The sequence below is a fragment of the Hibiscus syriacus genome, unplaced genomic scaffold, assembly GCF_006381635.1.
Source record: "Hibiscus syriacus cultivar Baekdansim isolate YM2019G1 unplaced genomic scaffold, ASM638163v2 tig00112289_pilon, whole genome shotgun sequence".
Lineage (NCBI taxonomy): Eukaryota > Viridiplantae > Streptophyta > Magnoliopsida > Malvales > Malvaceae > Hibiscus > Hibiscus syriacus.
In genome coordinates this window covers 354,403-381,767 of record NW_024063295.1, presented here as the reverse complement: position 1 = coordinate 381,767, position 27,365 = coordinate 354,403, and the positions used below count along the sequence as shown (strand labels likewise).

At 35.3% G+C, this 27,365-nt stretch overlaps 3 protein-coding genes and 1 long non-coding RNA gene across 4 annotated transcripts in view; 3 read left to right on the top strand and 1 right to left on the bottom strand.

The window, feature by feature from the left end:
- Positions 1-35: 35 nt before the first annotated feature.
- LOC120177420 lies at positions 36-495 on the top strand. The gene is made up of 2 exons (XM_039183577.1): positions 36-333; positions 427-495. Exons 1-2 carry the CDS (start codon positions 36-38, stop codon positions 447-449), a joined length of 321 nt encoding a protein of 106 aa, XP_039039508.1. The 3' UTR covers positions 450-495.
- Positions 496-1,604: 1,109 nt separating this feature from the next.
- Positions 1,605-3,393, top strand: LOC120177419 (putative pentatricopeptide repeat-containing protein At3g28640). Its single transcript, XM_039183576.1, is given in 3 exon segments — positions 1,605-2,187; positions 2,190-2,207; positions 2,210-3,393. Coding segments are annotated over 3 exon segments (1,521 nt in total). The 3' UTR covers positions 3,130-3,393.
- Positions 3,394-6,019: 2,626 nt separating this feature from the next.
- LOC120177458 (inositol hexakisphosphate and diphosphoinositol-pentakisphosphate kinase VIP2-like) overlaps positions 6,020-27,365 on the top strand; it is a 31,214-nt gene continuing 9,868 nt past the window's right edge. The window contains 20 exon segments of the mRNA XM_039183597.1: positions 6,020-6,365; positions 6,548-6,607; positions 6,960-7,006; positions 7,763-7,846; positions 8,843-8,906; positions 9,271-9,424; positions 9,747-9,817; positions 10,045-10,149; positions 10,537-10,629; positions 18,505-18,579; positions 21,392-21,477; positions 21,669-21,875; positions 21,957-22,056; positions 22,146-22,216; positions 22,764-22,845; positions 23,038-23,196; positions 23,546-23,588; positions 23,800-23,882; positions 24,022-24,084; positions 24,162-24,236. Of these exon segments, the coding sequence (XP_039039528.1) occupies positions 6,273-6,365; positions 6,548-6,607; positions 6,960-7,006; positions 7,763-7,846; positions 8,843-8,906; positions 9,271-9,424; positions 9,747-9,817; positions 10,045-10,149; positions 10,537-10,629; positions 18,505-18,579; positions 21,392-21,477; positions 21,669-21,875; positions 21,957-22,056; positions 22,146-22,216; positions 22,764-22,845; positions 23,038-23,196; positions 23,546-23,588; positions 23,800-23,882; positions 24,022-24,084; positions 24,162-24,236 (1,815 nt within the window). The 5' untranslated portion in view covers positions 6,020-6,272.
- LOC120177460 lies at positions 10,131-25,328 on the bottom strand. The gene is made up of 3 exons (XR_005521411.1): positions 25,316-25,328; positions 15,754-15,756; positions 10,131-10,264 (listed from the first exon to the last, which is right to left on the bottom strand). It is a non-coding gene; the product is annotated as an uncharacterized LOC120177460 (long non-coding RNA).

Sequence of the window (27,365 nt, the reverse complement as noted above, 5' to 3'; positions counted from 1 at the left end):
TAATCAATCATCTGTGGGTTTATTTTCCTTTTTGTATGCAGTCCGATGACTCGACAATAGTATCACCAAAGGCGTATGAAGGAAGGATTATTAAGTACGAGGTAGTTGATGTTAATGGCGACGTGGATCAAAACATTGGAGAGCGTAGCTTCACTTTTAAAGGGAATAGTGTCGAGGAATTGAAGCAAGCGTTGGAGGAAGAAGCTCCATTGAAGGAAGAGTTCTCTCTTTGTTCTCGTAATCCATTGAATGGAAGCCTCTATCCTCTTCGTCTGCAGCTTCCTCCCAACAATGCCGCCATGCATGTCGTCGTCGTTCCTCTATCCTCTAAAGGTTTACCCCACCAACATACCAAAGTGTTGAACAATGCATCATTTCCACATGCTAACATAATTTTGTTTTCTTTATCCTGCAAAATTTTACCAGTTGCAGATGATCTATGGCTTTGATTTACATGAAGAAACCTTCAACGTCTCTGCTCCAAACCAGCAATGGAATGAGGCAAACTCCATTTTCTTCTGCCATGCATGTGAATGCTAAAGGAATCTTCTCTTTTCTTACTTCTTCACCCATTTGTGGTCTTTGCTCTGTAATGAATTTTTGTTGCAGATTTTTTCTCTCTTCTTCCACGGAATATACTCAATAAGATTAATTATCTTTGTCTTAATTCCAACTTCGTTGAATGCAGTATAATATTACCGTTTATTAATTTATAATATAATAATTTTAAGGAGAATTTATATGTAATTTTACGGTGTAATGAACAAAACGTTCAATTAACTGTTCGTGAATCGTTCATATGACATTTGTTTATTTTTATTTATTAAACTAAATAAATGATTATAAAAAATATGTTCATTTAATAAACGAATGTACACGAATAGAGGTGTGCTAGGATCGTTTTTGTTTACGAACTAGCTCGTTTATGACTCATTTATAAGTTCATTTATCAACTTGTTTATAAGCTCGTTTACTCGGTTCTTTTTCCTTTTATTTATTTACATTTTAAATATCGTTGAAGATAAGGATTAAATTAAACATAAGATTAACTTTGAAGTTCAAACTTTAAAATCTAAAGAACATAAGAACTAGTGCTTTAATTTCACTATTTTTCTTTGATGCCCAATTAAAATGATAAAAAGAGTGTTGGTTGCATAACATTACATGAGCTTTACCGACAATTAATTCAAGTGATAAGTATCTTTATATCGTTTAAGTCTTGAGTTTAAGTCATCGTGTATGCAAAAATATCCCGCTGGAAGACTTACCCACCAAAGTCTTATATGCAACTCGGGTCGGTCCAGATTAGTCACGGCAAAAACCTTGGGAACCAGGAGAACAATAAAAAAGATATTAAACGAACGTTAAACAAATATGTTCACGAACGTTAAACAAATATGTTTACAAATGTTAAACAAATAAGGGCAAATACTTTTAAAAATAAATAAAAATAAAATTTAAACATAAATACTTTTATAAATAAACAAACAAACATTAATAAACTTTATTTATTCCAAACTCAATTATTTATACCCCTAAATTTTAACATGGGGGAGCCATGACCTCTACTAGCCTCTCGTTCAAAGGCGACAAAGCCCCCAACCATGAGCCATCAATACCGCAGTAGCAATAGCAATAGCAGCAGCCGAGGCTGGACCCGTTGGTTAAACCTCTTACAAAGCTGCAACAAAGCAGCTCAAATCAAGCCAATCCACGCCCTTTTAATCTCCCAAGGCCATCACCAAAACCCATATCTCGTCAGCAAACTAATCACCTCCCTTACCTCTCTTTCAACTACCCTCGCCCTCCGCTATTCTTCCCTCATCTTCAACCAGCTTCAAGAACCCAACTTATATATCTACAATACCCTCATCAAAGCTCACTCTAACAGCCCACGCCCTCGAACTTCCTTTCATTACTTCAATCTTCTTTTGAAGGACGAAACGACAATACCCAATTGCCAAACCTTTAGCTTAATTCTTGTTTCTTGTGCGAAAACTTGTTCTTTGTTTTCAGGAAAGCAAATCCAAAACTGGGTGTTAAAAAACGGAGTGTTTTCATCGGATTCTTATGTTCAAACCGGTGTTATTAGGCTTTACGTTGAAGCCAGTCTATGGAGTGATGCCAGGAAAGTGTTCGACGAAATTGCTGTCGTTGATGTTGTTAAGTGGAATGTGGTTATGAGTGGGTTATACGGTGTGGTTTGGGACCCAAGCCTTGGGTATTTTTAAGGAAATGTTGGTTTCCGGTTTGGAGCCTGATGAGTTCTGTTTGACTACAGCTTTGACAGCTTGTTCACAAAGTGGGAATCTTTGGGAAGGGAAATGGATTCACGAGTACTTGAAGAAAAAGAAAAATCATTTGGAACTTGATGTGTTTCTTGGAACAGCTCTTGTTGATATGTATGCAAAGTGTGGATGTTTAGACTTGGCCGTGGAAGTGTTCCAAGGGATGTCTACAAGAAATGTGTTTTCATGGGCAGCCATGATCGGAGCTTTTGCTGTTCATGGTTATGCAAGGGAAGCCATTCATTGTTTCGAAAAGATGCAAAATTATCGTATTAAGCCCGATGGAGTTGTTCTTCTTGGTGTTTTGACAGCTTGCCGGCATGAAGGGTTTGTCGAGGAAGGTTTATTTTTGTTGAATAACATGGAAGATAGATATAGGATTGTGCCCAAACATGAACATTATAGTTGCGTGGTGGACTTGCTTTGCAGGGTAGGTGAATTTGATGAAGCTTTAAAGCTCATAAAACGAATGCCAATGAAACCGCTTGCTTCTGTTTGGGGCGCTTTATTGAATAGTTGTCGGATTCATAACAATATCGAACTAGCTGAGCTTGCTGTTAAAGAGCTTCTAGAGGTGGAAGATTGTGATGAGGATGAAGAAGATGCAGCTCTTGTGCAGTTATCCAACATTTACTTCAGTGCTCAGAAAAGTGAAGAGTGTTATAGGATCCGTAGGATGATCGGTGACAGAGGGCTCAAGAAAGCACCAGGGTGCAGTATGATCGAGGTCGATGGTAGGAAAACTGAGTTTGTTTCAGGTGATGTATCGCATCCGCTCCATTCTCAAATTCATGCTATACTGAGGCTACTCTTCCCAGGGGACCCTGATGACACCTTCTAGAATATATGGATCTCAGCAAATGGCAACAATGTCAGCACGTTGCAAATCAACACACCTAAGAATTACATTCGATCGTAGATCTGTATTAATGAACACTCATCTGAAACTATAGAATTTTATCAAGATGGTAGCAGTCAATTCTTTGCTACAATGGAGCCAGCTGAGTCAATCTGAAATTTTCTTGTCTAAGTAACCATTTCTTACCAATTTAACAAGCAATTTCTTGTTTGATTGCTAACATTTTGCAGTGATTTGTTTAGAAAACACCAAGTTTCCAGAGCTACTTCTTTTAAATTGAACTGAACTCCTTGAACAATTGCAGACTCAATTTTATATTATGGACTCTCTTACTGTTAAGTAATAAAATCATCACTAGACAAAACAATTAGTCTAAACCTTTTTAAAATCACAAGAAATACAATCACTCTGACATACACGTGATATTTATAAGGGACAAAACTCATGATCTTCATGGGACAAAGTTATTCAATTTGACTTTTTATTAATCCCGAAATTTAACTTTTTATTCAATTTGATCCTTAAACTTAAACTTTATCATACATTTTAGTCACTAACGGAAGTCAAATTCATGGACCAAGTTGGGAAATAAATACTCAATTTTGTGACTAACGTGGAGTGTTGCAAAGTTTATGGACTAATGTGAAAAAAACTAAAAAATGAAGGACTAACTGTTGCTTTAAGAAGAATATTCCAAGTTTTCCTTCTATTCTAGGTTGAACCTTTCTAAAAACAAGCCAGCGAGCGCCACCAAAACAAAATTAGTCTTCCTTTGACCCGTCAACAACCTCGGCCCTCAATTTCACGCACTTCTATTTCCATTTTGAATCTAAAAGATGTGTAGTAGATTTATTTAAAATTTCATTTTAAAAAAATATTATATAAATTTAATTTATTTTTTATTTTGCACAAACCAAACGACTTGTCAGTAAAATATTTGTTATTATTCACTAAAGTTTCAAATTCAAACACTTACAAAAATTCATACATACACAATATGAGATCTCAATCAAATAAATCAATTCAATAATTGTATACAAGTAAAATTGTCAAATCTATCTCCAGGAGGCTTGTGAGATGTTGACTTTATGTTTTTTAAAGTTAATATTTCATAGGGTTCAAATATTTTTACCGAATTTATTCATAATTTTTTTTAGATTTATGTTTCCTAAAGAAAATCTTTAAGATCTCATTTAAAATTAACAAAAACAACTCGCACAAAGGTTGATTAGGAGATTTCAAGTTTCTTAATAACTTAAAATAATTGTAAGTTAGATTTTGTTTTGTAAAAATATTTTAAAATTGTTTCATGGTTATCTAAAGACAGAAATCTTTTTCATATATTTTATATTAATATACTCCCATAATAATCGGCAATGACCCACATTAAAAGTGTATGATAACATGTGATTTGTGAGTTGTAGCATGTGAGTTGTTGGTTGGCAATTTAGTGAGGGTATTCAAAGATATCGTGTAGAATAACATTAAAGGTATTTAAGGGACACTCATATATATATATATATATATATATATATATATATATATATATAATTTTATATTAGGAATGTGTTAACTGAGATTTTTTTTAATAATATGAGATTATTACAAGATAATAATTGTTTAAAATTTTCTTAACAATTGATAATACATATAACATGCAAATATAGTGTTTGAGTAAAGGATATCTAGAGAGAACAATATGCCTTTTTATTACTTAAGTCACTTAATATGTTCTAATAGGAAGAATTCTAAATATTAAGAATTAAACGATTAGTTACTTTATTTTTAAATGATTTTTAAACATATTAATGATGTGATCTTATTCGATCAAGTCAGATTCACATATAAAATGTTTGAAAATACATAATAGTAATCTTGTTAACCAAAATATTTTATCTATGATGGACTATGATGGAATACAAATTTATAATTTTTATTTAATTTATTATTTTTCGCACTTCTTAAATATAAAATGATTAGATTTTCTAAGTCACCCACTTGTCTGAACCCAGCGTTTTGAAAGATAATGTTTTGGGTCCAAATACATCAGTACAATTGTATGGAAAATGACACACGCAACACCAAATTCGTCACACGTGAATTTACTTTTTATATAAAATAAATTTCCAAATTTCTATTAAAACTTAAATAAAAAATAAAAAAATACAAATAATCATTAAATCATATTGAAATAATTATTTTAATTATTAATGAATTAGAAGTCGTAAAATTATCGTTAAATTTTTTAAACGATTATAAAATGATCATTAAATGTTATCAAATTATTACAAAATATTACAAAATAAATTTTAAATTTATCAGAATTTACCATTATTTTATAATATACAGTGACGATTTTATAATAATCCTATAAATATAATGATCATTTTATAACTGAAATGATCATCCAGCTCAGTTGGTAGAGCATAAAGTTCTTAACCTTGAGGTCGTGAGATCGTGTCCCACGGAGGGTATTTCATAATTCGGAAGTCTTTATGGAAGTTGCTCTCAACCTGATGTTGAGAGTAACCTACCATCTTACATTCCTTTTACCTCATACATATGAAAAAAAGAGATATCAAAATCATTTTATAATTTTTAAAATTTGAATGATTAATTCAACATATTTTAGTGAAACAAAAAGGCTGTTAACTTTACACGTCACCATCAGTTTACCCCAAATCAAAATCATCAGCCACTTTGCATATTCCAGAATCCAAAAGCTCTCGTCTCCAAACATCCCCCAATAAAAAAACATTGTTAATTTGAAATAGAGATAAAAAAATAAAATAAAATCCGCTGATATTTTTATTTATTTATGTATGTATGTTTGGCTCCAAAAACCTCCTATTTCATTTTCTTCTCTAAAATATTTATTTTTTTTCTAAGCTGAATCGCTTCTCTGTTCATATCTTTTTTTGTTTTTGCTTTTTTTTCCCATTCAACTTCTTATAGCTCTTCGTACCTATTCGTATGCGTATTTCGTACAGAATACGCGCCACTGGAGGAACTTCCGGCTGCGATTGGCGTTGTGGCGGTGATTGGTAGCTGAAGAGTTCAATTTGGTGTTGTTTCACCGCTTTTGTTCGTTGAAGCTAGTTTAATTTCCCGAGCGAGCGAAAGAGATGGGGGGAGGAGATGGAGAAGAAATTAGAGGACATAAGAAGATAACAGTTGGAGTCTGCGTCATGGAAAAGAAGGTGAAATGCGGAAGCGAGGTTTTTGTTTCTCTTTTGTTCGTTCAGCTTTTTTCTACTAAATATATCAAAATTATACTTTTTTAAAAATGAAAAATTGTTAAGAGAACGTACGAGTTATATAGTAATTAATTTAGTATATATTGCTTTGTTTCACTGCTTAAATTTACAAATTTTAAATGTTTTCGTGTTTTGATTTTCAGGTTTTTTCAGCTCCAATGGGACAAATTCTGGACAGGCTTAAGGCTTTTGGCGAATTTGAGGTAGATCAGATTTACTTTTAGTTTATATTTAAATAAAGCCGCCTTTAAAAAAAAATTGAAGTGAATTTATGAAATGTGAAATAGTTCACGAGAAATATATCTGCTTATTCGTGCGATATATATATTTTTATTTTCTTACGAGGATAATTATGATTTTATTATTATTATTTTTTGGTGTAAGTTCTATATTTTTAGTTCCAAAGCAATGGGAATTCGTTAGTGCGTGTACGCATGAAATTGCGCGTGTTAAAAGTTGTGTTGCTTTATTCGTATGGATCCCTTGCATTGCATTTTTTTATATGAAAGTAACCCCTTGCACTGCAATGTTTCTTTGTTTTTGATCTTTTTGTAGATTATACATTTTGGCGATAAGGTTATTCTTGAAGAACCGATAGAAAGGTGCATTTTCAGCTAATTAGTTGGAACAAGCTGTCTCTGATTTACATGTGAAATTGTTAATAATGTAGGTTATAATTGGCTTTATCTTGCTTATTGGAACACTTTATTTTTCCGTTAAGCATTGCTGTTTGAAATCAATGTGTCTAACATGTATTGAGACATGTTTTTAAGCGTATGTTCCTCCAAACGTGTCTGATACACGCTTATGTCTGAACTTCTCTCGAGTCTAAGTCCTGATAACATATGGTGTTTGTATATGTATATGCCTATTTTATTTTCTTGTGAATTTCAATAGTTTAAATGCTAATGTTGTATAAAAATAGGGAAAATATAAAATAAGTGCGGAGGAGGTCCAAAAATTTGCAAACTAAGTGTCTTGGTCAAACCTGCTCAAACTGGATGCATTTATCTTGAAAATTTTGAAGTCCTTTTGGCAGTTTCATCTCCCTTTGATGAACTGCGTGACATTTGTTTTTCTTCCATAAGGTAGAGCTTGAGTTGATTAACTATGTGACTGAAGATCAGTCCCTTGTTTGACATTTGACTCTCTCCCTCGCTCGTCTTCTAGGAGGATTGTGTGATTTCTAGGAGGGAAATAAGGTAGAGGATTAGACAGAGAGACACGTAGGAGTGCATTACCGATGAATATAATTCTTGCTATTATGGTTGAGATTCATGTTGCTTCTCTTCTGTATTTGGGTTGAGAGGTTCTTTGTCATTGAATTGTCTAATTTATTTTAATTTTGCATATTTCAGCTGGCCAATCTGTGATTGTTTGATTGCATTTTATTCCTCTGGGTATCCCCTTGAGAAAGCTGAAGCATATGCTGCTTTAAGGAAGTAAGTTCTTTTATATTTATTTATTTATTTTGTATGCTTGTATTCTATGTGCAAGTTTCAAAATAAGATACCATTCCATTTCAAAGTTGTTAGAAATTTACTTAATTTTACATTTTATTAAGATTATTGTAGATACTTTGTTTTTGGTGATTAATGATCTAGGCAACAATACTACTTAGACATGATTTCCACATTGGGAAAGTTGTGGAGCCTACTTGGGCATAGCTTCCATATTGGAAAAGTTGACATTGGACATCACTTCCCCATTGAAAACACTATGGTGCCAACATTGGGCACTGTTAGAATCAGCCAACTTGGGCATAGCTTCCATATTGGAAAAATCTGTAATTAAAGTAAGAAAAGGAATTATTCATGATAATTACGATTGGGTCTTGGATCTCAATTGTCAAGCATCAGCATGTGAAGATTGCTCCATCATTCCATCAAAATGTAGAAGATTTAGGCCTTCACAATTGAAATATATTCAGGACTCTATGGAGATAGAGTTGATTACGGAATGCTCAAGAGCAGCACATAGGTGATGATTCAGTTAATTTCTCTAATCGAGGTAGGAGAATTAAAACCTGGGTAATGCATGAGTGCAATAGGAGCCACCTTTGTAAAGTGTCATGTACTAGTGTACTATCATTTGAGTCTTTTACTAGTATGTAGACCTGCACTAAGTTTGGCCTTATTTTATTGAATTACAGTCTTGTGGTGTCTTCATCTGATTATTCATCTTAAATATGATTATTTCATCAGAACCAATATTTGAAGATTGTAAATTTGATTTCTGTCATAGTTTCTAATTCTTTAGTCTATACAATTGTCTTTTTTTTCTGGCAAATTATATAATTGTCTAATGGTTTATTACTGTGTTTTGATCATTTTAGTGTGTTTTATCGGTAAACTTTTTCTGTTCTCTATATAATAATCTTTTATACCTAGTAAGCAGTAATTAATTATGTTTTGCAACTGTTCTTCTCTATTATTCAGACCGTTCCTTGTGAATGAGTTGGACCCACAACGCCTTCTCCATGATCGACGGAAGGTTTATGAGGTATACATCCTAAACTTCCATCTTGGTGTCAAGGTTTTTGATCCATTATCAACTTAGGAAACCAAGACCACTTTCCACCTAAGCCAGGGACCTCAGGACAGTCACTGTATATTGCCCTTGACCTTTGAGATGTTGAGAAAGGAGACCCTAATAGTTGTTTTCTTCCCCCGCCCTGCCCCCCGCCTCAATGTTTTAACTTTGGAACCGATTGACAGTAAGGTTAAGTCTTGACCATAATTGCTTAAAGCTAATATTCTTTCAAGTCTTGTGCTTGACTGAGAACTAACCAGATAAGTGGTTGAAATGTATCACGTTAATATAGCAGTTGATTGACTAAAACTGAACTATTTAATTTTGATTCTAGCGGCTAGAAATGTATGGGATTCCTGTTCCAAGATATGCCCTTGTAAATAGAGAAGAACCATACCAAGAGCTGGATTATTTTATTGAAGAAGAAGATTATGTTGAGGTCCATGGAAATCGTTTTTGGAAGCCATTTGTGGAGAAGCCTGTTAATGGTGAGTTTGGCCTTTATATATTTCCTTAATCTTCTTGCATATATTTGCTTTTCACCATATCCAGAGAATGAGTTTAATTCGGTTCTTTGTGACATTCTTCTTGTTTCCATAAAGCTTGAACTTCCTTGTATGTTTGATCATGAAAAAGATAAACTAGCGGAAATTTCATTTATTGCTCATTTCTGCATGCAGTTAATTTTTGAAGCCTAATACATGATGCTTGAGAAGGTTTTTTGTTCTTTTGTACTTCATAATTGCAATAGCAGTGTTGACCCTTTTTCCAGTACACATGCTGACAACTTTATTCTGTTCTTTCTTGAAGGGGATAATCATAGCATAATGATATATTACCCAAGCTCAGCAGGTGGAGGCATGAAGAATTTGTTTAGGAAGGTCTGAATACTTGTTTGAACTTTTGGCTACAACTTTTATATAATTTTTCATCTTTGATATGAATTTTATAAGCAAAATCGTTATTTGGAAAATGCGTTTTTCCCCCTCATTTTCTTTTTATATGTGGCAGCCAATATCCTAAGAGCTGTCACGTGATTGTTCAAGTATTCTCTCTGATAAATTTAAATTCTAATGTGGAACGGATTTTCTTCTTTATTTATTTTTAGGTTGGGAACAGATCAAGTGAGTTCCATCCTGATGTTAGAAGAGTAAGACGGGACGGTTCTTACATATATGAGGAGTTTATGCCGACTGGAGGAACAGATGTCAAGGTTGTGCATTTCGGTGAAAAAAAAATTCTAGCTAATTTATTGTTCTTTAAAACCATACTTGTATGAAACTAAATTATTTTGATGTTGCTAAACTTTTTTGCACTCAAGAAGCATACTCTTTGAATGGGTGAGAGTGGAGGGAAATAGTATATCAAGTGTACCTCACGTTTGCAGTTTCTTTGACCTTTAATTCTATTAATCCAGGTCATAGTTTGGCAGTGGTTTTGTATCGTTAACAACATCTATTCTACTTGCAGATCATACATGGGGTTCTTGTGTTGGTTTTTTTTTTTTTTTGAGATTCTGCTTTAGCATTAGCCAAATACTCTTACTGCTGCTCCTCTCTCTCTCTCAAGTTCGTCTGATCATCTCGTCAAATGAATGTAGGTGTATACTGTTGGTCCCGAATATGCTCATGCAGAGGCTAGGAAGTCTCCCGTTGTTGATGGTGTTGTTATGAGAAACCCTGATGGCAAAGAAGTAAGTATTTTGCAATATATTATCCGAAGCATGTTCTCCACTTCTTCTGTTTGATGGATGCACGAATGCGTATCCAACAATCCCTTTATTTGATATGAACAGTTTCTTTTAATAATTTGCTTCTTTGTCAATGCTTTTTTTTGATAGGATTAGTATGTCTCATTAAAAAACCCCTTCATGATTAACGGAACTTGAAAATAGTTTTTTAATCAGCGGAAGGAGGAAAAGAGTGCCCTAGGATTTCATTAACCTCAAATAATTACAAAGTAATACAAGGTCTAATCTCCCTCAAGAGATAGAAAACCAAAAAGAAATTGCCCTCAACAGAACATAATTATCAACCAATACCAGCCTTAGCTAGGACGTCCGCCTCTATATTGGCTGTCCTACTAACCCATCTAATAAGACCTTCATAAACACTAGGCTTTTGAATAATGTCTTTAACAATTTGAACATAAACGACAGGACATGAAACAATATCCTTAACCCAGCCAATTGCCACCTTACTATCACTATCGATAATCAATGTATCTTTAAACCTATGGCGAATAGATTCATAAAAATCTAAACCCTTTAGGATAGCTTTCAATTCCATCAAAGTTGGAGGCCCCGGACCAGCAGGCTCTTTGAAGAAGCCAAGAATCGAACCAGACATGTCTTTCAGAACACCAATTTGAACATAAACGACAGGACATAAACAATATCCTTAACCAGCCAATTGCCACCTTACTATCACTATCGATAATCAATGTATCTTTAAACAACCTATGGCGAATAGATCATAAAAATCTAAACCCTTTAGGATAGCTTTCAATCCCATCAAAGTTGGAGGCCCCGGACCAGCAGGCTCTTTGAAGAAGCCAAGAATCGAACCAGACATGTCTTTCAGAACACCACCTAAACCACTCCTCTTCCAATCACTAGAAGTAGCCGCATCCACATTAAGTTTAATAAAACCCTTTGGAGGAGGGGACCAAGGAAACTTAGTTGAAATCCGATTAGAATGGACGAGCAAGAATCCACTAAGGAAGGTCCAATAAAGCCTTGGATAGAAAAATCTGAGTTTCCCTAGCTAGAAACCATGAAGCAAGTCTGCACCTTGCTAGAAAGAAAATTTATGCTCGATCAAGCTTCCCTCCTTCGAACAATATAAAATTCCTAGTCTTCCATATTGTCCATAAAACCACTCCAGGGATAAATGACCAAATAAGAGAGTTGGTCTTCAAGTCAGTCCATGCTAGTAGGAATCTTTTAGCATCTTCATGAAAAACAGACTGAAATTCCAATAGCCCATGAATTTAGTCCATATTGGCCAAACAACCGAACAGGAAAAAAATAGATGAGATGAAGACTCTTCTTGTAGATTACAAAAAGGACACAAAGTATCATTTATGCCCTGAACACCTCTCTTAACCAGAGCTGTCTTCACTGCCAGCTTCTTTAAGATAACTTGCCAAAGAAAAGTCTCCACTCTTGGAGGCAGCAGGCCCCTCCAAACAATAGACTTCCAAAATTTAGCTTCCTCCGAATCGGAAGTACCTGAATAAGATAGATTGACACATGATTTAACAGTGAAAACCCCTTCTCCAGTCCCCTTCCAAAACAGTCCATCAACAGCATCAGCGGAAATAGAAAAATCTGAGATAACAACCATCAAGTTTGACCATTGCTCAAATTCCCAGTCATTCAACTCCCTTCTCAACTGAACGTTCCAAAACCAACCCCCTGAGCTGTATTCCCTAAACTAAAATAATCTTCCAGTTTTGTTCACTGCAATAGAGAAAAGTCTAGGGAACATAACCATCAAAGGATGATCCAATGCCCAATTGTCTTGCCAAAACCGAATATTCCTCCCATTACCAATTTTATAGCTATATTTGCTTCTGATACTACAACCCATCGAATCAGCTTTAAAATGATTACTCACCATAGATCTCCATATCCAAGAAAATTTAGGAGAAACATTACTGTCAAACTGCATCAAGGAAGGGTCCAATTTATATTTGATGCAAAGCATTTCCCTCCAAATCGCCTTCCTCTCAATAGCAAACCTCCAAGCCCACTTTTCCAATAGAGCCCTATTTATCACATTTAAATTAGGAACTCCCAAGCCTCCTTCAATTTTTGGTTTACAAACGTCGGTCCAGCTTACCCAATGGATCTTTTTCCTATCTCCACCACCCCATAAAAAATTTGACATAATAGAATTGAGGGTTTTGTATACTGAAGCTGGAACCTTGAACATTGACAAAAAGTATATAGGGAGTGAACATAGGACTGATTTAATCAGAACCAGCCTGCCTGTCAGTGACAAAGAGGAGCCTTTCCAGCCCGCTAACCTCTTATTGAAGCTTTGAACCATTGGATCCCACAGAATGTTGGAGTTTCTGTGTGGACCAAGAGGGAGTCCCAAATATTCTGAGGGAAAAGAACCCACTGAACACCCAATCGTAGCTGCCAAATCCTTAATTTCCTCTTCCTTTAAGTTCACCCAAACAATTTACACTTCTTCAAGTTCAACTGAAGTCCAGAAATAATCTCAAACACTCGAAGCACCCTCTTCACATTCAAGATCTGTTTTTTCGACGCACCACAGAAAATTATAAGGTCGTCAGCAAATTGAAGACGTGTTAAATTAAAATTCCTTTCCTCATTTCTAATGACCAAACCCGAAAACCCCCCCTGAAACAGCCTTAAGTATCAATAAATTCAAGAGTTCCCCAACTATATTGAACAACAATGGAGACAAGGAACAACCTTGACGAAGACCCTTATCCATTGGAATTTCCTCGGTTGGAACCCCATTTACCAAGACTGAAATAGTTGCTGATGTGATGCACTTCGAAATCCAACCTATCCATCTAGAACCAAAGCCCATTTCCTTCATTATTCTGAACAAGATAGGCCAGTCAAGAGTATCATATGCCTTCTTGAAATCAGCTTTAAAAACACATCCTTTTAAACCATTATTCTTCCAAAAGTCAATCCCTTCATTGGCTATAAGGGAGCAGTCAAAGATTTGTCGACCGGGGATAAAAGCGAATTGACATGGACTGATCAAATCTGAAATGCAGCTCCTCAATCTCCTTGACAGACATTTAGAGAGGATCTTGTACAAACCACCAACTAAGCTTATGGGTCTAAAATCATCCAGACCACCAATATTTGAAATCTTTGGAATAAGAGTGATGAATGTGTGATTTATTCCATGTTCCCATTCCTTCCCCAAGTAAAAATTATGAAAGAATTTCATAATATCTTCCTTAAGGACCTGCCAAAACCTCTTGAAAAATCCCAGATTAAAGTCATCAGGACCCGGAACTTTGTTGCTACCACAAGACTTCACAATATCCCAATCTTCCTCCTCTGAAAATTCCTGCTCTAAGAACTGAATCTGCTCCATAGAAATTCTGGAAAAATCCAGTTTTAAGTCATCAATTTTTGAAGTAGTTCGGTCATTGTAGATCATAAAAAAATAATCCTTTACTATGGCCTTAATTGCAGTTGGGTCTTCAACTGTTTTTCCTCTAAAATTTAGTGCAACCAGGGCATTCCTCTTATTCCTAACCGTAGCACAGGTATGGAAGTATTTAGTATTGCGATCCCCATCTTCAATCCATTTAGATCTCGACTACTGAAACCAAATCTGCTCCTGGATCTTGTGAAGTTTCCACAATTTTACTCTGTAATTTTTCAACTATGTTAATACCTCACTGTCGAAAGCACCTTGCTTCTGTTGAATATCAACCTCTATTAACAAAATTTTCTTCTCTAACTTAGAAATCAAGGCTCCTGGATACTTATCTCTGTTTCTAGTCCACTTCTTTATTGCATGTTTGGTGTTCCTTAAAAAACTAAAAGCACATGCCTTCTTCTGACTTATCTTACAACTCTGAATAGAAGAAATAACCAGATCCTCAAAACCCTCCTCATCCATCAAATAGTTGAATAGTCTAAACGGATTTTGACCCCAATCCACTCCTTTATTCGCAAGAACTATAGCATTGTGATCTGACAATGATCTTGGTAGAAGAGACTGCAAAATGTACGGAAACAATGCTAGAAAATGACAATCAACCAAAAAACGATCCAATCTTACAAAAGTGGGATTCTCTTGGTTATTACACCAAGTGAACCTACCCCCATTCAAAGGAAGATCAATTAAGCCCGTATGAAGAATGAACTCATTAAAGATCTCCATTGAACTCCTACTTTGACCTCTTTCCATCTTCTCATCTTCTTGTAAATAGACATTGAAGTCCCCTCTCACACAAACGGGATAAATCTGTCCACTAAAAAAACTGCTTAATTCTTAAAAAAAACCAGATTTCTCTCCTCCACTGTTGGACCGTATACATTGTTGAAACCACATCTGAAATTATTATTCCGAAATTTACCAAAAGTAGCTATAAATCTCCTGCTAATAAACTGACTCTCCAACTCAAAAATATTGTCATCCCGACAGCACAACAGGCCCCCCGTTGATCCAATTGAAGGAGATTCCAAAACTCCTTTCAGCTTATTAATCCCACTTCTAAAAAAAGACCTCTTAAATTTCTCAGTTTTGGTTTCTTGCAGCCAAAGAAAAGTAGAATTTAAGCTAGTGACTAAATTCTGAACAACCCTCTTTTTTTCTTTTTTCCCCAAGCCCCTAACGTTCCATGAACAAATTACTAACTTTGACATCTTCATAAAAGGAAATAGTTACAAACAAAACCCTCAATCAACCAAATCTTGATTAACCCCATTCAAGCCTTTCTCTAGAGCTATGATTTTTCCAAAAAGGCTTCTTTCCCTTCCTTAAAAGACACCCCCAAAAGCTTACTAACCTCCCAAGTTTCTACAGCTTCTTTAAATAATATCGAGAAAGTTGGGGAGGATACTGTATCAATGCTCACTTGGTCAACGGCTGCTCGAAACAAGATCCTTCTAGTTCTTCTGTTCCTTCTAATTAACAAACCAGATTTGAATCTTAAGCATTCACCTTCTGAAAAGTAACCTTCAATCTCCCTCTCTACGCTCCTATCCCCAGAACCATTGTCAATGCGAGGAAGAAGACTCCCCTCAGCAATGTGCTCTGATGATAAACAAAGCTGATTTTTAGTATTGGAATCCACATCAAACTTCCTCTGCGTAATTATGATACCATCTGTTTCAGTCGAGAGGTTCAACAAATCCCCAAACCAATATCTTCTTTCCCTCGACCTGCTATAGACCCTTTTGCAACTGCTCAAACTTCTAGTTTCCAGCACATCACTCTCTGTTGTGAACTTTCTTTTAGAACGATGTAACTGTCTCCCCTTGAGTAGATTCCTAAATTAGTTGAGACCAGTTCAACCGACCTTAAGCTTTCTTCTTCGGCCTCTATTTCTGTATTAACTGGCTTCTCTACAATTGGGCTCGTCTCCAATACGTTAAACATTTTCCTGTTTTTTTCTGCTAAATTAAGGTTCTCAACCAATTCCCCAAACTTATTAATTGTAAATGCTGGCCCAGAAATAAAACCCGAAAAATCTTTTGACCCAGATTGCCCAGAGTCTTCAGAATGGGCCTGAGATCCATCAGCCGAATAATTTTGACTTCTAATCCCCAAACTTGCAAACTCACCAACTTTTAAACTCCCAACATTCTGACTTTCTGGCAGATCACAATTAATATCTTTCCTATCTAAGGAAAGTCTTGCTAGCTGTCTGTCCTCACTAACTCCTCCAGAAACACGAAACACTCCCTGGTCAATCCAATTGTCCACTGACAGACGATTTTTCCTTGCTTCACATGTCTCACCTTCCCTATGATCTGACAACAATCTGTCTTCATCCTCCTCAGACATAATCTCTTTAAAAAATGCCTCACCGGAATCTTCCACCGGAAAATTACTGAAAAACGAACTTGAATACTCACTTGCTGATCCAATCTTGATACTTACTTTGAATGATCTTCCATAAAATCCAAGAGTGATCACCTCTGGAACATCAAAGGGGCTTGCCACCCTCAATAAAATTCTTGCCATTATGAGGTCTTCTCTTTTCCTTGTACTATCATGAATACCTACCATATTGCCCCATCTACCAGCCAACTTCTCGAAGAAAGATTCATTCCAGCATCACAAAGGAACCCGTATTAATTCTGCCATGCAGAAGGCCATTGGAACTCCGACTTCATTCAGTAAAGGTTCCACTCGTTCAAACCACTGTTTTAAAACCTCTTCCTTGTTGCTCCATAAATCCAGCATCTCATGAAATTTAAGAACTAAAACGCAAGAATTCCATACTTAACTCCATCTAACAATTTGAACATCATAGCCTTCTTTTAATAAGGCATTCTGAATGAACTCAACTTGAAAATAGTATTTGATAATCCCTGTTAACGACCTCTTCACCCAGTTGTCACTTTCTGATGGAATATGCATCTCCAAAATATTTTTCTTGACATTCCTCCTTTGGATATCCTCAGACAATAGTTCTTTGTTCCCCCTTGTATTCCCATTTGACATCAGAGCATCCTTATAAGTTCTGTCGTCCCTTCTGCTTCTGTTAAGATTTTATCTTTCTCTTGATTTTGAAGAATCTGCATTAATCTGACCAGAAGCCTTGTTTGAAAAAGTATGCACTACCCCTGACCTTGAACGTTCATCCTTAAATCTGGCAGGACTAACTGAGATCTTCCTTCCATCAATCACAACCCCGTTTAACTCATCAACAACCCTCTTCAAATCTTCCTCCCTCTTAAAATGAACAAAAGCAAAGGTGGAAAATCTGTATTTTGGATTTCTAATTTGATTGGGAATAAAAACTCTCATAACAGGACCATGGACTAAGAATATTTCCCTAAGCGTACGACGAGAAACCCTCCTACTCAGGTTATCGATAAATGCCGACCAACACTCATCGGGAACTGACTTTTCTTTCAAATTCTCTCTCTCTCTCTACGTTTTTCTCTCTCTCACTCATCTTTTTACGAGAGCCCAAGTTTCTTCCTTCTTTGTCGATGCTTGATTCTAAGCAACCTTTGTCCGTTAGTTTTTCAGTGTTTTTTCTTGTAGACAGTGAGTGTAATTTCAAGTCAAACCTGTGTGAAGTTGTTTTGTTATCATCTTTGAGAGTTGATGCGGTTGATGAAACCATATTTGTTTGGTTGGACTTAATTATCAAGAGAATGAGCCAGTCAGGTTGTGTTATGTGAAAGAAATTAAAGTCAGTCCATTTGATTTAAAATTTTGAAACTTGGTATACATAAGACATATGCCAAAGAAGGTAAACATGTCGTGCTCTATGATCCACAGATTGTTTTACATGTTCTAATTATTTGCAATAACTTAAATCATTGCCCATACCTTCACAACCCCGTAGGGTGAAAAATGTAAGATATTTACGTGTAAATAAAGTAGTTTATTCCTAATATAACTCTTGTATAGATATGTTATGTAATTTAGATTAAGTTAAAACTCTATCCTAAACTCTATCTTATCAGTGAGGAGTTTGTATAGGTGTTGAAGTTCTAATCTAACTCAACTACCTTGTACCAAGTCTTTAAAAGACTATTTTGATTGTAGAAATAAAATGAACAGAATATCAGTTTCACAAAAAATGGCTAGTAAAATGCAAGATTAAATCAATAGTTTAGTAAAAATCATATGTAAAATGATAGTGAGCACGATCTCATATGCAAAAGCTTCTAGTTTGTTTGTATCTTTCTGTAGTAATGGTTTAAATTATTTGCTAGGATTTGTGGCCAATCGCTTACCATTAAATGTCCAATGAAAAGTTATGGAAAGGTTAATTAATTATTATAGAAGTCTTCAACATGTAGTACTAGTTTAATAATAATAAAAAAATACATGATGTTTGAAACACATCTTTATTACCTATATGACAGGTCAGGTATCCTGTGTTGCTAACGCCTAATGAGAAACAAATGGCAAGGGAAGTTTGCATGGCATTTAGGCAAGCGGTATGTTGAGTGAATCTCCTTTGCAAAAGATGCCTTAGTTTTCAACCATTGTGGATATTTAACCACTTATTTTCTGCAAGTGTTACTGGAAACTACTCATCTTTGTTTTTTTTTTCCTTTCCACTATGGCTTTTTTCCGCTTCTTCAACCTTTAAAACTTGGTTTGCTTGAATTTGCTCATGGGAATTTCTTTAGATATTATTTACACAGTTCTTTATCTTGGAATTTCTTTTTTAGGAGTTTGTTTCCATTTAAGTCCGATATAAGGGCAATAAAAGATTTGTGTACATGTTGGACTTAATATCAATTTGGTTTATGAAGAATGGTTTCTTTCAATTGAAGAAACTTAATGTATGTGTTCTTTTGAGGTTGTCTAGATGTTGCAGATCTCTTGTAATTGAACATAAAAAGATAGGGTTTATTAAGAATTATGTGCTTTCCTTTACTATTTCTATAAAATATGTGTTTTCCTTATATTGACAGAAACGTGCTTTCCAAATTGAACATCAATTTGGTTTATGAAGAATTATGTACTTTTGTTCAATGTGGTTGGTGAATTGCTTCATAGGATGTTGATTAAAGCTGTTGAATTGGGTCTATTTCAAGGGTTCTCTTTTGGCAAGACTCAAAATTCCTTTACTTTGTCTCATCTCCAATTTGCAGATGATTTAATTATTTTCTGTCGAGCTTCCATTACTCAGATTAAAAATGTCAGAAGAGTTTTGAGGATTTTTAGCTTAATGACGGGGCTAAATCTTAATTTAGCTAAAAGCAAACTTTATGGTATTAATGTGGAGAATGACATCCTAGAAGATTGGGCTACGGCTATTGGTTGTTCTACTAGTTCCTTTCCGACGGTCTATTTAGGCCTTCTTTTAGGGGCAAAAAGGAATTCAGAGAAATTGTGGGAGCCGATCATTGAGAGCTTCAATAAGAAATTAGCAGGGTGGAAAGCTTCTTCTTTATCTATGGTTGGTAGATTGGTGCTTATTAAGTCAGTACTGTCATCCTTACCTATCTTCTACCTATCTATTTTCAAGATGCCTTATATTATTAGTCAAAGGTTAAATTCTTTGATGTCAAATTTTTTGTGGGGCGGAGGAGCTGAGAAGTAGAGAATGCATTGGGTGAGTTGGAAAAAGATTTGTAATCCGATGAGTGGTGGAGGTTTGGGAGTTGTTGATTTGAAAATTACCAATCAAACTTTGTTGGGAAAGTGGGTTTGGAAGTTTGCGAATGAAAAAAAATCGATGTGGAAGAAATTTTTGTGTAGAAAACATAATGTTAGTTGTCATTCCATGGATATCAACAAGGTTCTCTCTTCTTTTTCCTAGGATTTTTGCCCTTTCATCAAATCAATGGAGAAATGTGGCTGATTTTGGAAGCTTTGATTCGAATGGATGGGAGTGGAATATTAAGACTATGAGGAATCTTTGTGATTGAGAAGTGGTTCAATTGGTAGAGTTATTGGATAGGCTTAAAGACATTAAATTAATTGATTCATTGGAGGATTGTTTGTTGTGGGATGGAATGGGTGAGGGGTTGTTTTCAGTAAAAGCCTGCAGGAAGTCTTTTTCTTCTTTTAATGAGGAAACATTTCTATGGAACAAGTGTGTTTGGTTGGGTTTTGTTCCTCCTAGAGTGGAGACATTCATTTGGCAAGTATCCCATCAAAAAGTAGTTGTGAGAGTGGAATTGAAGAAAAGGGGTTTCCTATAGAGGAGGACAGTTTCTGCTCTTTCTGTAATCAATGTGAAGAATCAATTCAGCATCTATTTATTTCTTGCCATGTTTCGTGGGAATTGTGGAACAAACTAATAGGCTTTTGGGGTATTCTGCTAGCTCTACCTGCTGATCCTTCCTCCCTTCTCTGCTCATGGTATGATTTGAGGCCGAATTCTGTTATTTGGAAGTTTATTCCAGGGGCAGTTTTATGGTCAATATGGAAGATTAGAAGTGAAATCATCTTTGAAAAAGGAAAGTTGGACAAATTTTCATTGTTTTTCATCGTTCGTTTTAGATTAGCGAAATGGTTCCTAGCAAAGTATCCCCTCCTCTCTATTCAGGTGGATTCGTTAATTTGTGATCCCTCCTTGGCAGATAATATTTATGCTTTTAAGGAATTGAACAGGCCTGTGTTATGTTGGAGTCCTCCTCCAGTTGATTTTTTTAAGATGAATGTTGATGGGACTGTTAGTAGTGTTGGGATGAATGCTGGAATAGGGGATATTCTCAGAGATTGGAATCGGACTAATCTTACTACTTTTTAAGAAAATGTTGGTCCTACTCCTCCCCTTCAAGCAGAATTGAAAGCTATCAAAAAAGGCATCGACATCTTTGTCTCTTCAGAATGGGTATCGAAGGGTAGGCTCATTATTAAAAGTGATTGCAAGTTAGCAGTGGATTGGATGAAAGATCAAGCTTCAGTTCCTATTTTTCTTACAAATTTTGTTAAGGAAATTGTGTCTATTGTTTCTGTCAAAGAGATTATTGTGAGATGGATTCCTAGGTGTTGTAATTGTGAGGCTGATAAGCTAGCAAAGGAGGGGATTGGGTGAATGTAAACTTTGTTTTAGTTGGTATGTATGTTTTAGAGTAAAGGTGTAATAGGAGTGTGTTTAAGTCTTATGTAATTGGTTCATCATCAATATATTGAGGTACTCTTTTCTTTCTTCCGCTAGTCGGTTCCTTCCTTAGGGTAAAGGACTACTAAGAGGGAGGTTTTTAATGAGGCCTCCTATTTCTATAAAAAAAATGTGCTTTCCTTATATTGACAGAAACTTCAATTTGATAACCATTTGGTTTCTTGCAGGTTTGTGGGTTTGATCTTTTGCGTTCAGATGGGTGCTCTTATGTTTGTGATGTGAATGGATGGAGCTTTGTTAAGAACTCTCACAAGTAATAATAATAAACTTTTCTTCGCTCTAGTTATTATTTGTGGTTTTTTATCACAGGTCTTCTCATTTGACAATGCCGCGTATTGTCTATAGTTGATGTATTTATTTTCTACGGTTCTAAACATAGTATGGACCATATCTGTCCCTGTTTATTTGTTGTGAAAAAGACTTAAGGGCTCTATTGTTATACAGGTATTATGATGACGCTGCTTGTGTGCTGAGGAAAATGTTTTTAGATGCAAAAGCCCCTCATCTTTCCTCAGCAATACCACCGACTTTACCATGGAAAGTAAATGAACCTGTGCAGCCTTCTGAGGGACTTACTCGTATAGGAAGTGGACTCATTGGTACATTTGGGCAGTCTGAGGAGCTACGCTGTGTAATAGTAGTTATTCGCCAGTATGTTGCTTCATTTTCCTTGCTATTTTTCCTTTGGTAAAAATCCTTGCATTTTACTCATAAACTATCCTGAACGGGCAGCGGTGATAGAACTCCCAAGCAGAAGGTGAAATTGAAGGTTACCGAGGAAAAATTGCTAAACCTGATGCTAAAGTACAATGGGGGAAGACCCAGATCTGAGGTGGTTATTTCCCTTCTTTATTACTTACCTTTATTATACAAATAGATTCTGTTTTCTAAGCAACTGTGTGTTCTTTTATCACTGATTAGACAAAACTTAAGAGTGCTGTTCAATTGCAAGATTTGTTGGATGCTACAAGAATGCTTGTACCACGTTACAGGTAGCTCTTCATATTTCATAATTTTTTCTGATCTAGCAAGAACAATTTATATTATCCACCTCCCCGCTACTCAAAACATAAAAAGGACTGAAAGCTTGAGTTTGTAATATATGTTATCGGACAGGAAAAGGAATTGCAACAAAGTTAGTAGGGTAGGAGTTCAGGTTTGTTTTAATGACGCTATAGTTTAATCACTAACTATTTGTTTCATGTTTTAATTGAATGAGAGAAGCTAAGAAGGTAATTAACATTCGATGGTTAGTTTAAAAGAGCAAATATTTGATTTTGAAAGCTGAAGCAAAGAAAAACAAAAGAAAAAAATGAGCTGAACCCTGGTAGTTGACAGAACTTTGAAGGCCTTCTTTCTTTCTTTCTTTTTATGTTTTCGGGTGGGGGTAGGAGGAGGCGTTCAGTGTTTACTACCTATAGCAATATCTGCATATGGTTTTTAATTTTTTTTTCTATAAAGGAAGCACTTAATCACTTGGAATTTTGAAATTATTTAAAGATCAATAATGATTTATCTTTGATCATTTATGGGATATAGACCAGGTCGTGGAAGTGATAGTGAAGCAGAAGATCTTGAGCATGCTGAAAAGCTTCGTCAAGTTAAAGCAGTACTTGAGGAGGTTATATATCTTATCTTGAAATGACTTGCTTTTTCAGTTTACTAGCTGTGCTACATTCATTTTATCATTTCTCTTAGGATGGTTCCTCATTCCTCCTCTATCATAAACTGCCATTTCTTTATGTAGATAATATCCTTTTTAAAAATAATAATAATGGGCTGGCTGTTGCATGCTAAATGTTCTTGATTCCAGGGAGGACATTTTTCTGGTATTTATAGAAAGGTTCAATTAAAGCCTCTTAAGTGGGTTAGAGTTCCAAAAAGTAATGGTGAAGGTGAAGAAGAACGGCCTGTTGAAGCACTGATGGTTCTTAAATATGGAGGTGTCCTTACACATGCTGGGAGGAAGCAGGTAGTAAATACGAACCTCTCTTGCATGTTTTCCTACATTACTGGTTCAAGTACTTGTTCAGTTACCCTCTAGCTTATAAAGAGAATCACTTTTTACTTGAGGAGCTATACCATCCCATAAAACTTAGAAAATTATTTGAATTTGAATTAAAGTAAAGGATAGTATTGAAAAGTTTTATATGAGAAGGGTTAATTAAGTTTGAAGTGGATACACTTTTAAGACATCCAAGGTTGGAAGGACAGAAATTCATTTTGGACATGGTTTAGAATTTAACTAACAATCTATTGCTTCATTTGTTTGTTTTCCTTTTCCATTTCTCTTCCATAATTTGTGTCTCAATTTCATGCAGGCTGAAGAACTGGGTAGATATTTCCGATATAACATGTATCCAGGTTATCAACAGTAGAACCTTTTATCTTTGACTGTTTGTAGTCTGCTCCTTGCATGGAATGAATGAGATCATTATAGATATTTTGATCTTTTCGGTATTCGCTCAAGTTAATCTTGACTCTTAAGATTTATGTTATTTGTTTGGTAGATAAAATAATGATGAATTCAGAAGTATGCTGCTTTTTTCTTGATGATTTTTATATAAAATTGCAGGTGAAGGTACTGGCCTTCTTCGCCTTCATAGTACGTATCGTCATGACCTAAAAATTTACAGTTCTGACGAGGGCCGTGTTCAGGTATGCCTTACTTAACTCATAGATGAATCAGTATATATTTTGATCTTTACCTGTTTGTGCTTCACCTCTGAACTAAGTTGCTAAAACTTATTGTCATTGCTGTTTGACATCATTAATAGGTTATTAAATCATTTAACAGATGTCTGCGGCTGCTTTTGCCAAAGGCCTGCTTGACCTTGAAGGGCAACTAACACCGATCCTGGTATGTAATGTTCCCTTAATGAGTGCGTTCTTCCTTTTAACACTGAATTTGTATGACTGAGTTGGTTATCTTTTAAGGTCTCCCTTGTTAGCAAGGACTCATCTATGTTGGACGGACTTGACAATGCCAACACTGAGATGGAAGAAGCCAAGGTTTTTATCTCTTCTTGCCCATGATTTGACAAGCTTTTTTTTTTTTTAAATGTTATCATCCAAGGTAATAAGCCGAAGGAAAGGGGACGTATGAAAAGAGGTAATGAAAGAGAAATCTGATTATTGCATTTAGGAGATCCTAATAGTTAAAATAAATTGAGTTTAAGACTTTTATGTTAAAGATAAAATTATATCTAAAGATAAAAGATTACAAATAATCCTAAGACTTTTACACAGCTAATTCTAACACTCCCCAGCAAGCTGGTGAATGGATATATATCATTCCCAGCTTGTTTAGAATTTCTTGAAAAAAAAATGCTTGTCTCCCCTTTGTAAGCACATATGCTAATTGATCTTTGGTAAAGATGAATGGAGTACAAATTAGACCATTGTCCAATATTGATGAAATGACTATCAACTTCAATCTGGTTTGTTCGATTATGTTTAACAGGATTATGAATAATATTGATAGTTGATTTATTATCAAAGTTAGGGCTGTAAACGAGCCGAGTTGAGCTCGACTCGAACTCGAAAAGTTTAAAATTAGGCTCGACTCGACTCGAAAACTCGCGAGCTAAAAATTATCAAGCTCAGCTCGAACTCAAAATATAATATTGAAACTCGACTCGAACTCAAAAAAAATTAGGAGCTCGATTGAAGCTCGAGACTCGAGCTCAATTGTAGCTCGATTTTGAACTCGATTCAAGCTCGAACTCGATTCAAGTTTGAACTCAAACTCGGATTTGAACCTACAAAAATCTTATATTACATTTAAAAATATATTTTTAAAAATTTATAATTATAAATAATGTATTTTTAATAATATAATTTTAAAAAAATCTAAAATTATAATATAACATTTTTTTCGAGTAGCTTGCGAGCTTTTCGAGTCGAGTATTAAGTAGTTCGTTTTAGCTCGTTAAGAATTCGAGTCGAATTCGAACTCGAGTCGAGTTCATTCGAGCTCGAGTCGAGTTCATTCGATTCGAGTGTTGATCGAGTTAATCTTGAGTAGTTCGCGATCTGTCTCGTCTCATTTACAGCATTAATCATAATAAAATCTCATGTATTCTTGCCACTTTATTCTTAACTCATCTAGGATTATCTTTAATAGTAGTAACTCACGTACTCCCAAAGCCATCGATCTATATTCTGATTCAACACTTGATCTTGCTATTACATTTTGCTATAAGGAGGTTTGCTTATGAGAAAAAGGCTATAATGTTATTTTTACAAGAATCAAAAGTGGAAGTTGAGTCCTGCGTTAGTGAGGAAAATGGGAGGAAAAATTATGATTAGTTCGACAGTAGCTTCTGCTGAAGTTTCTGTTGGTGGATTAATAACCTTGTGGAATGAGGAGTTTGTTGTGAAGGAAGAAGTCATTCATAGGAGATTTGTGGAAATAAAGGGGATTATGGAAGGAGTATCAGGGATTTGTTGTTTCATTAATGTGTATGGTCCGAATGTGAATGCAGAAAAGGAGTTGTTTTTTAGGGAGCTATTATCCTTTTTGGAAAATGTTGATTGTCCAGTGTGTTTAGGAGACTTCAATGTTGTTTTGTCATAGGAAGAGAAAGATGGAGGTGCTGTGAATTTGGTTTCAATGAATATTTTCAGAGATTTTGTGAGTAAAGCTAATTTGATAGATTTGCCTTTGTCTGGAGGTTGCTTTACATGGTGTAACAATAGGGAAGTTTCGACTTATGTGAGATTGGATCATTTCTTGGTAGATCCCAAGATAAGTCAAACACTGCAATCAAGGTCTGTTTCTTATCATAATATGATTCTGTTGGAGAGCAGTGAATGTAATTGGGGTTCGAAACCGTTCAGGATGTTTAATTATGTCTTGGAGGAGGATGGATTTGGTGAGATGATGGAGAAGGAGTTGGTTAAGCTATGTAAAGAAGAAAAGAGGAAGTCCATTTCTAATATGCTAAAAGGGGTGAAGGATGCAGTAAAGAGATGGTCTAGGAAGGGTTATCTAGAGCTGAAGCAAGAAATTCAGTAGGTTGAAGAAAGAAATTCAGGAGATGAAATTGGATATGCAACAAGGTATTTACACGGTGTCAATGAAATCATTAGTTGAAGCAAAAAAAGAATTATGGGATCTATATAAGAAAGAAGAATCGATTTGGTTACAGAAGTTAAGATTGGAGTGGAGTTTGGAAGGAGACAAGAACACAAGATTTTTTTATCAAAGTGCTGGAGTTAGAGGGAGGAGAAGCTGCATTAAGTTCCTCAAAGTGGATAATGAAGTCACCTTTGATCCTAGCTTAATTAAAGCTTCGGTGGTGGAGTTCTTTAAAGGGTTGTTTAACAAAAAAAAAACCTGGAGGTTGAGGAATTGGATTTGGAGTTTTTAAAACTTTCGAAAGAGCATAGTATGGCTCTTGAAAAGCCATTTTCTGAAGAGGAAATATGGGAAACAATTGCTTATTCAGATAGCAACAAAGCTCCTGGCCCTGATGGTATGAATTTAGGGTTCTATAAGAAATTTTGGCCAAATTTGAAAGAAGATATCATGTTGTTTTTTAAGGAGTTTTATGAGGGGAAGGAATGGGACTTGGAGGTGAATCATTCCTTCATTTCTCTTATACCTAAGAAGGCTAATCCGGAGGGGTTAAAAGACTTTAGGCCAATTAGCCTCGTTGGAGGGTTATATAAAATCCTTTCAAAGGTCTTAGCTAGAAGGCTGAGTTTGTGCATTAATGGGATAATAAGTTCGTCACAATTTACGTTTATTCCGGGGAGAAACATTATGGATTGTTCGTTTATCACAAATGAAGAATTGATTTTTGGAGGAAGAAAGGGTTGAAGGGGGCAGTCTTTAAAGTGGATTTTAAGAGAGCTTATGATTCGGTGGATTGGTTGATTTTAATGAAAATAATGGGTAAAATGGGGTTTGGTGATTAATGGCGTTCATGGATTTATCAATGTATGTCAACAACTTCCATTTCGGTTTTAGTGAATGGGACAACTACGGAGAAAATTCACACTGCAAGAGGATTAAGACATGATTGTTCGCTATCTCCTATGTTGTTTAATTTGGGTGGTGAGCTATTACATTTGTTGTTAGTTAAAGCAGTGGATAAGGGACTGTTTTCGGGTTTCGACTTAGGTGCTCATGAT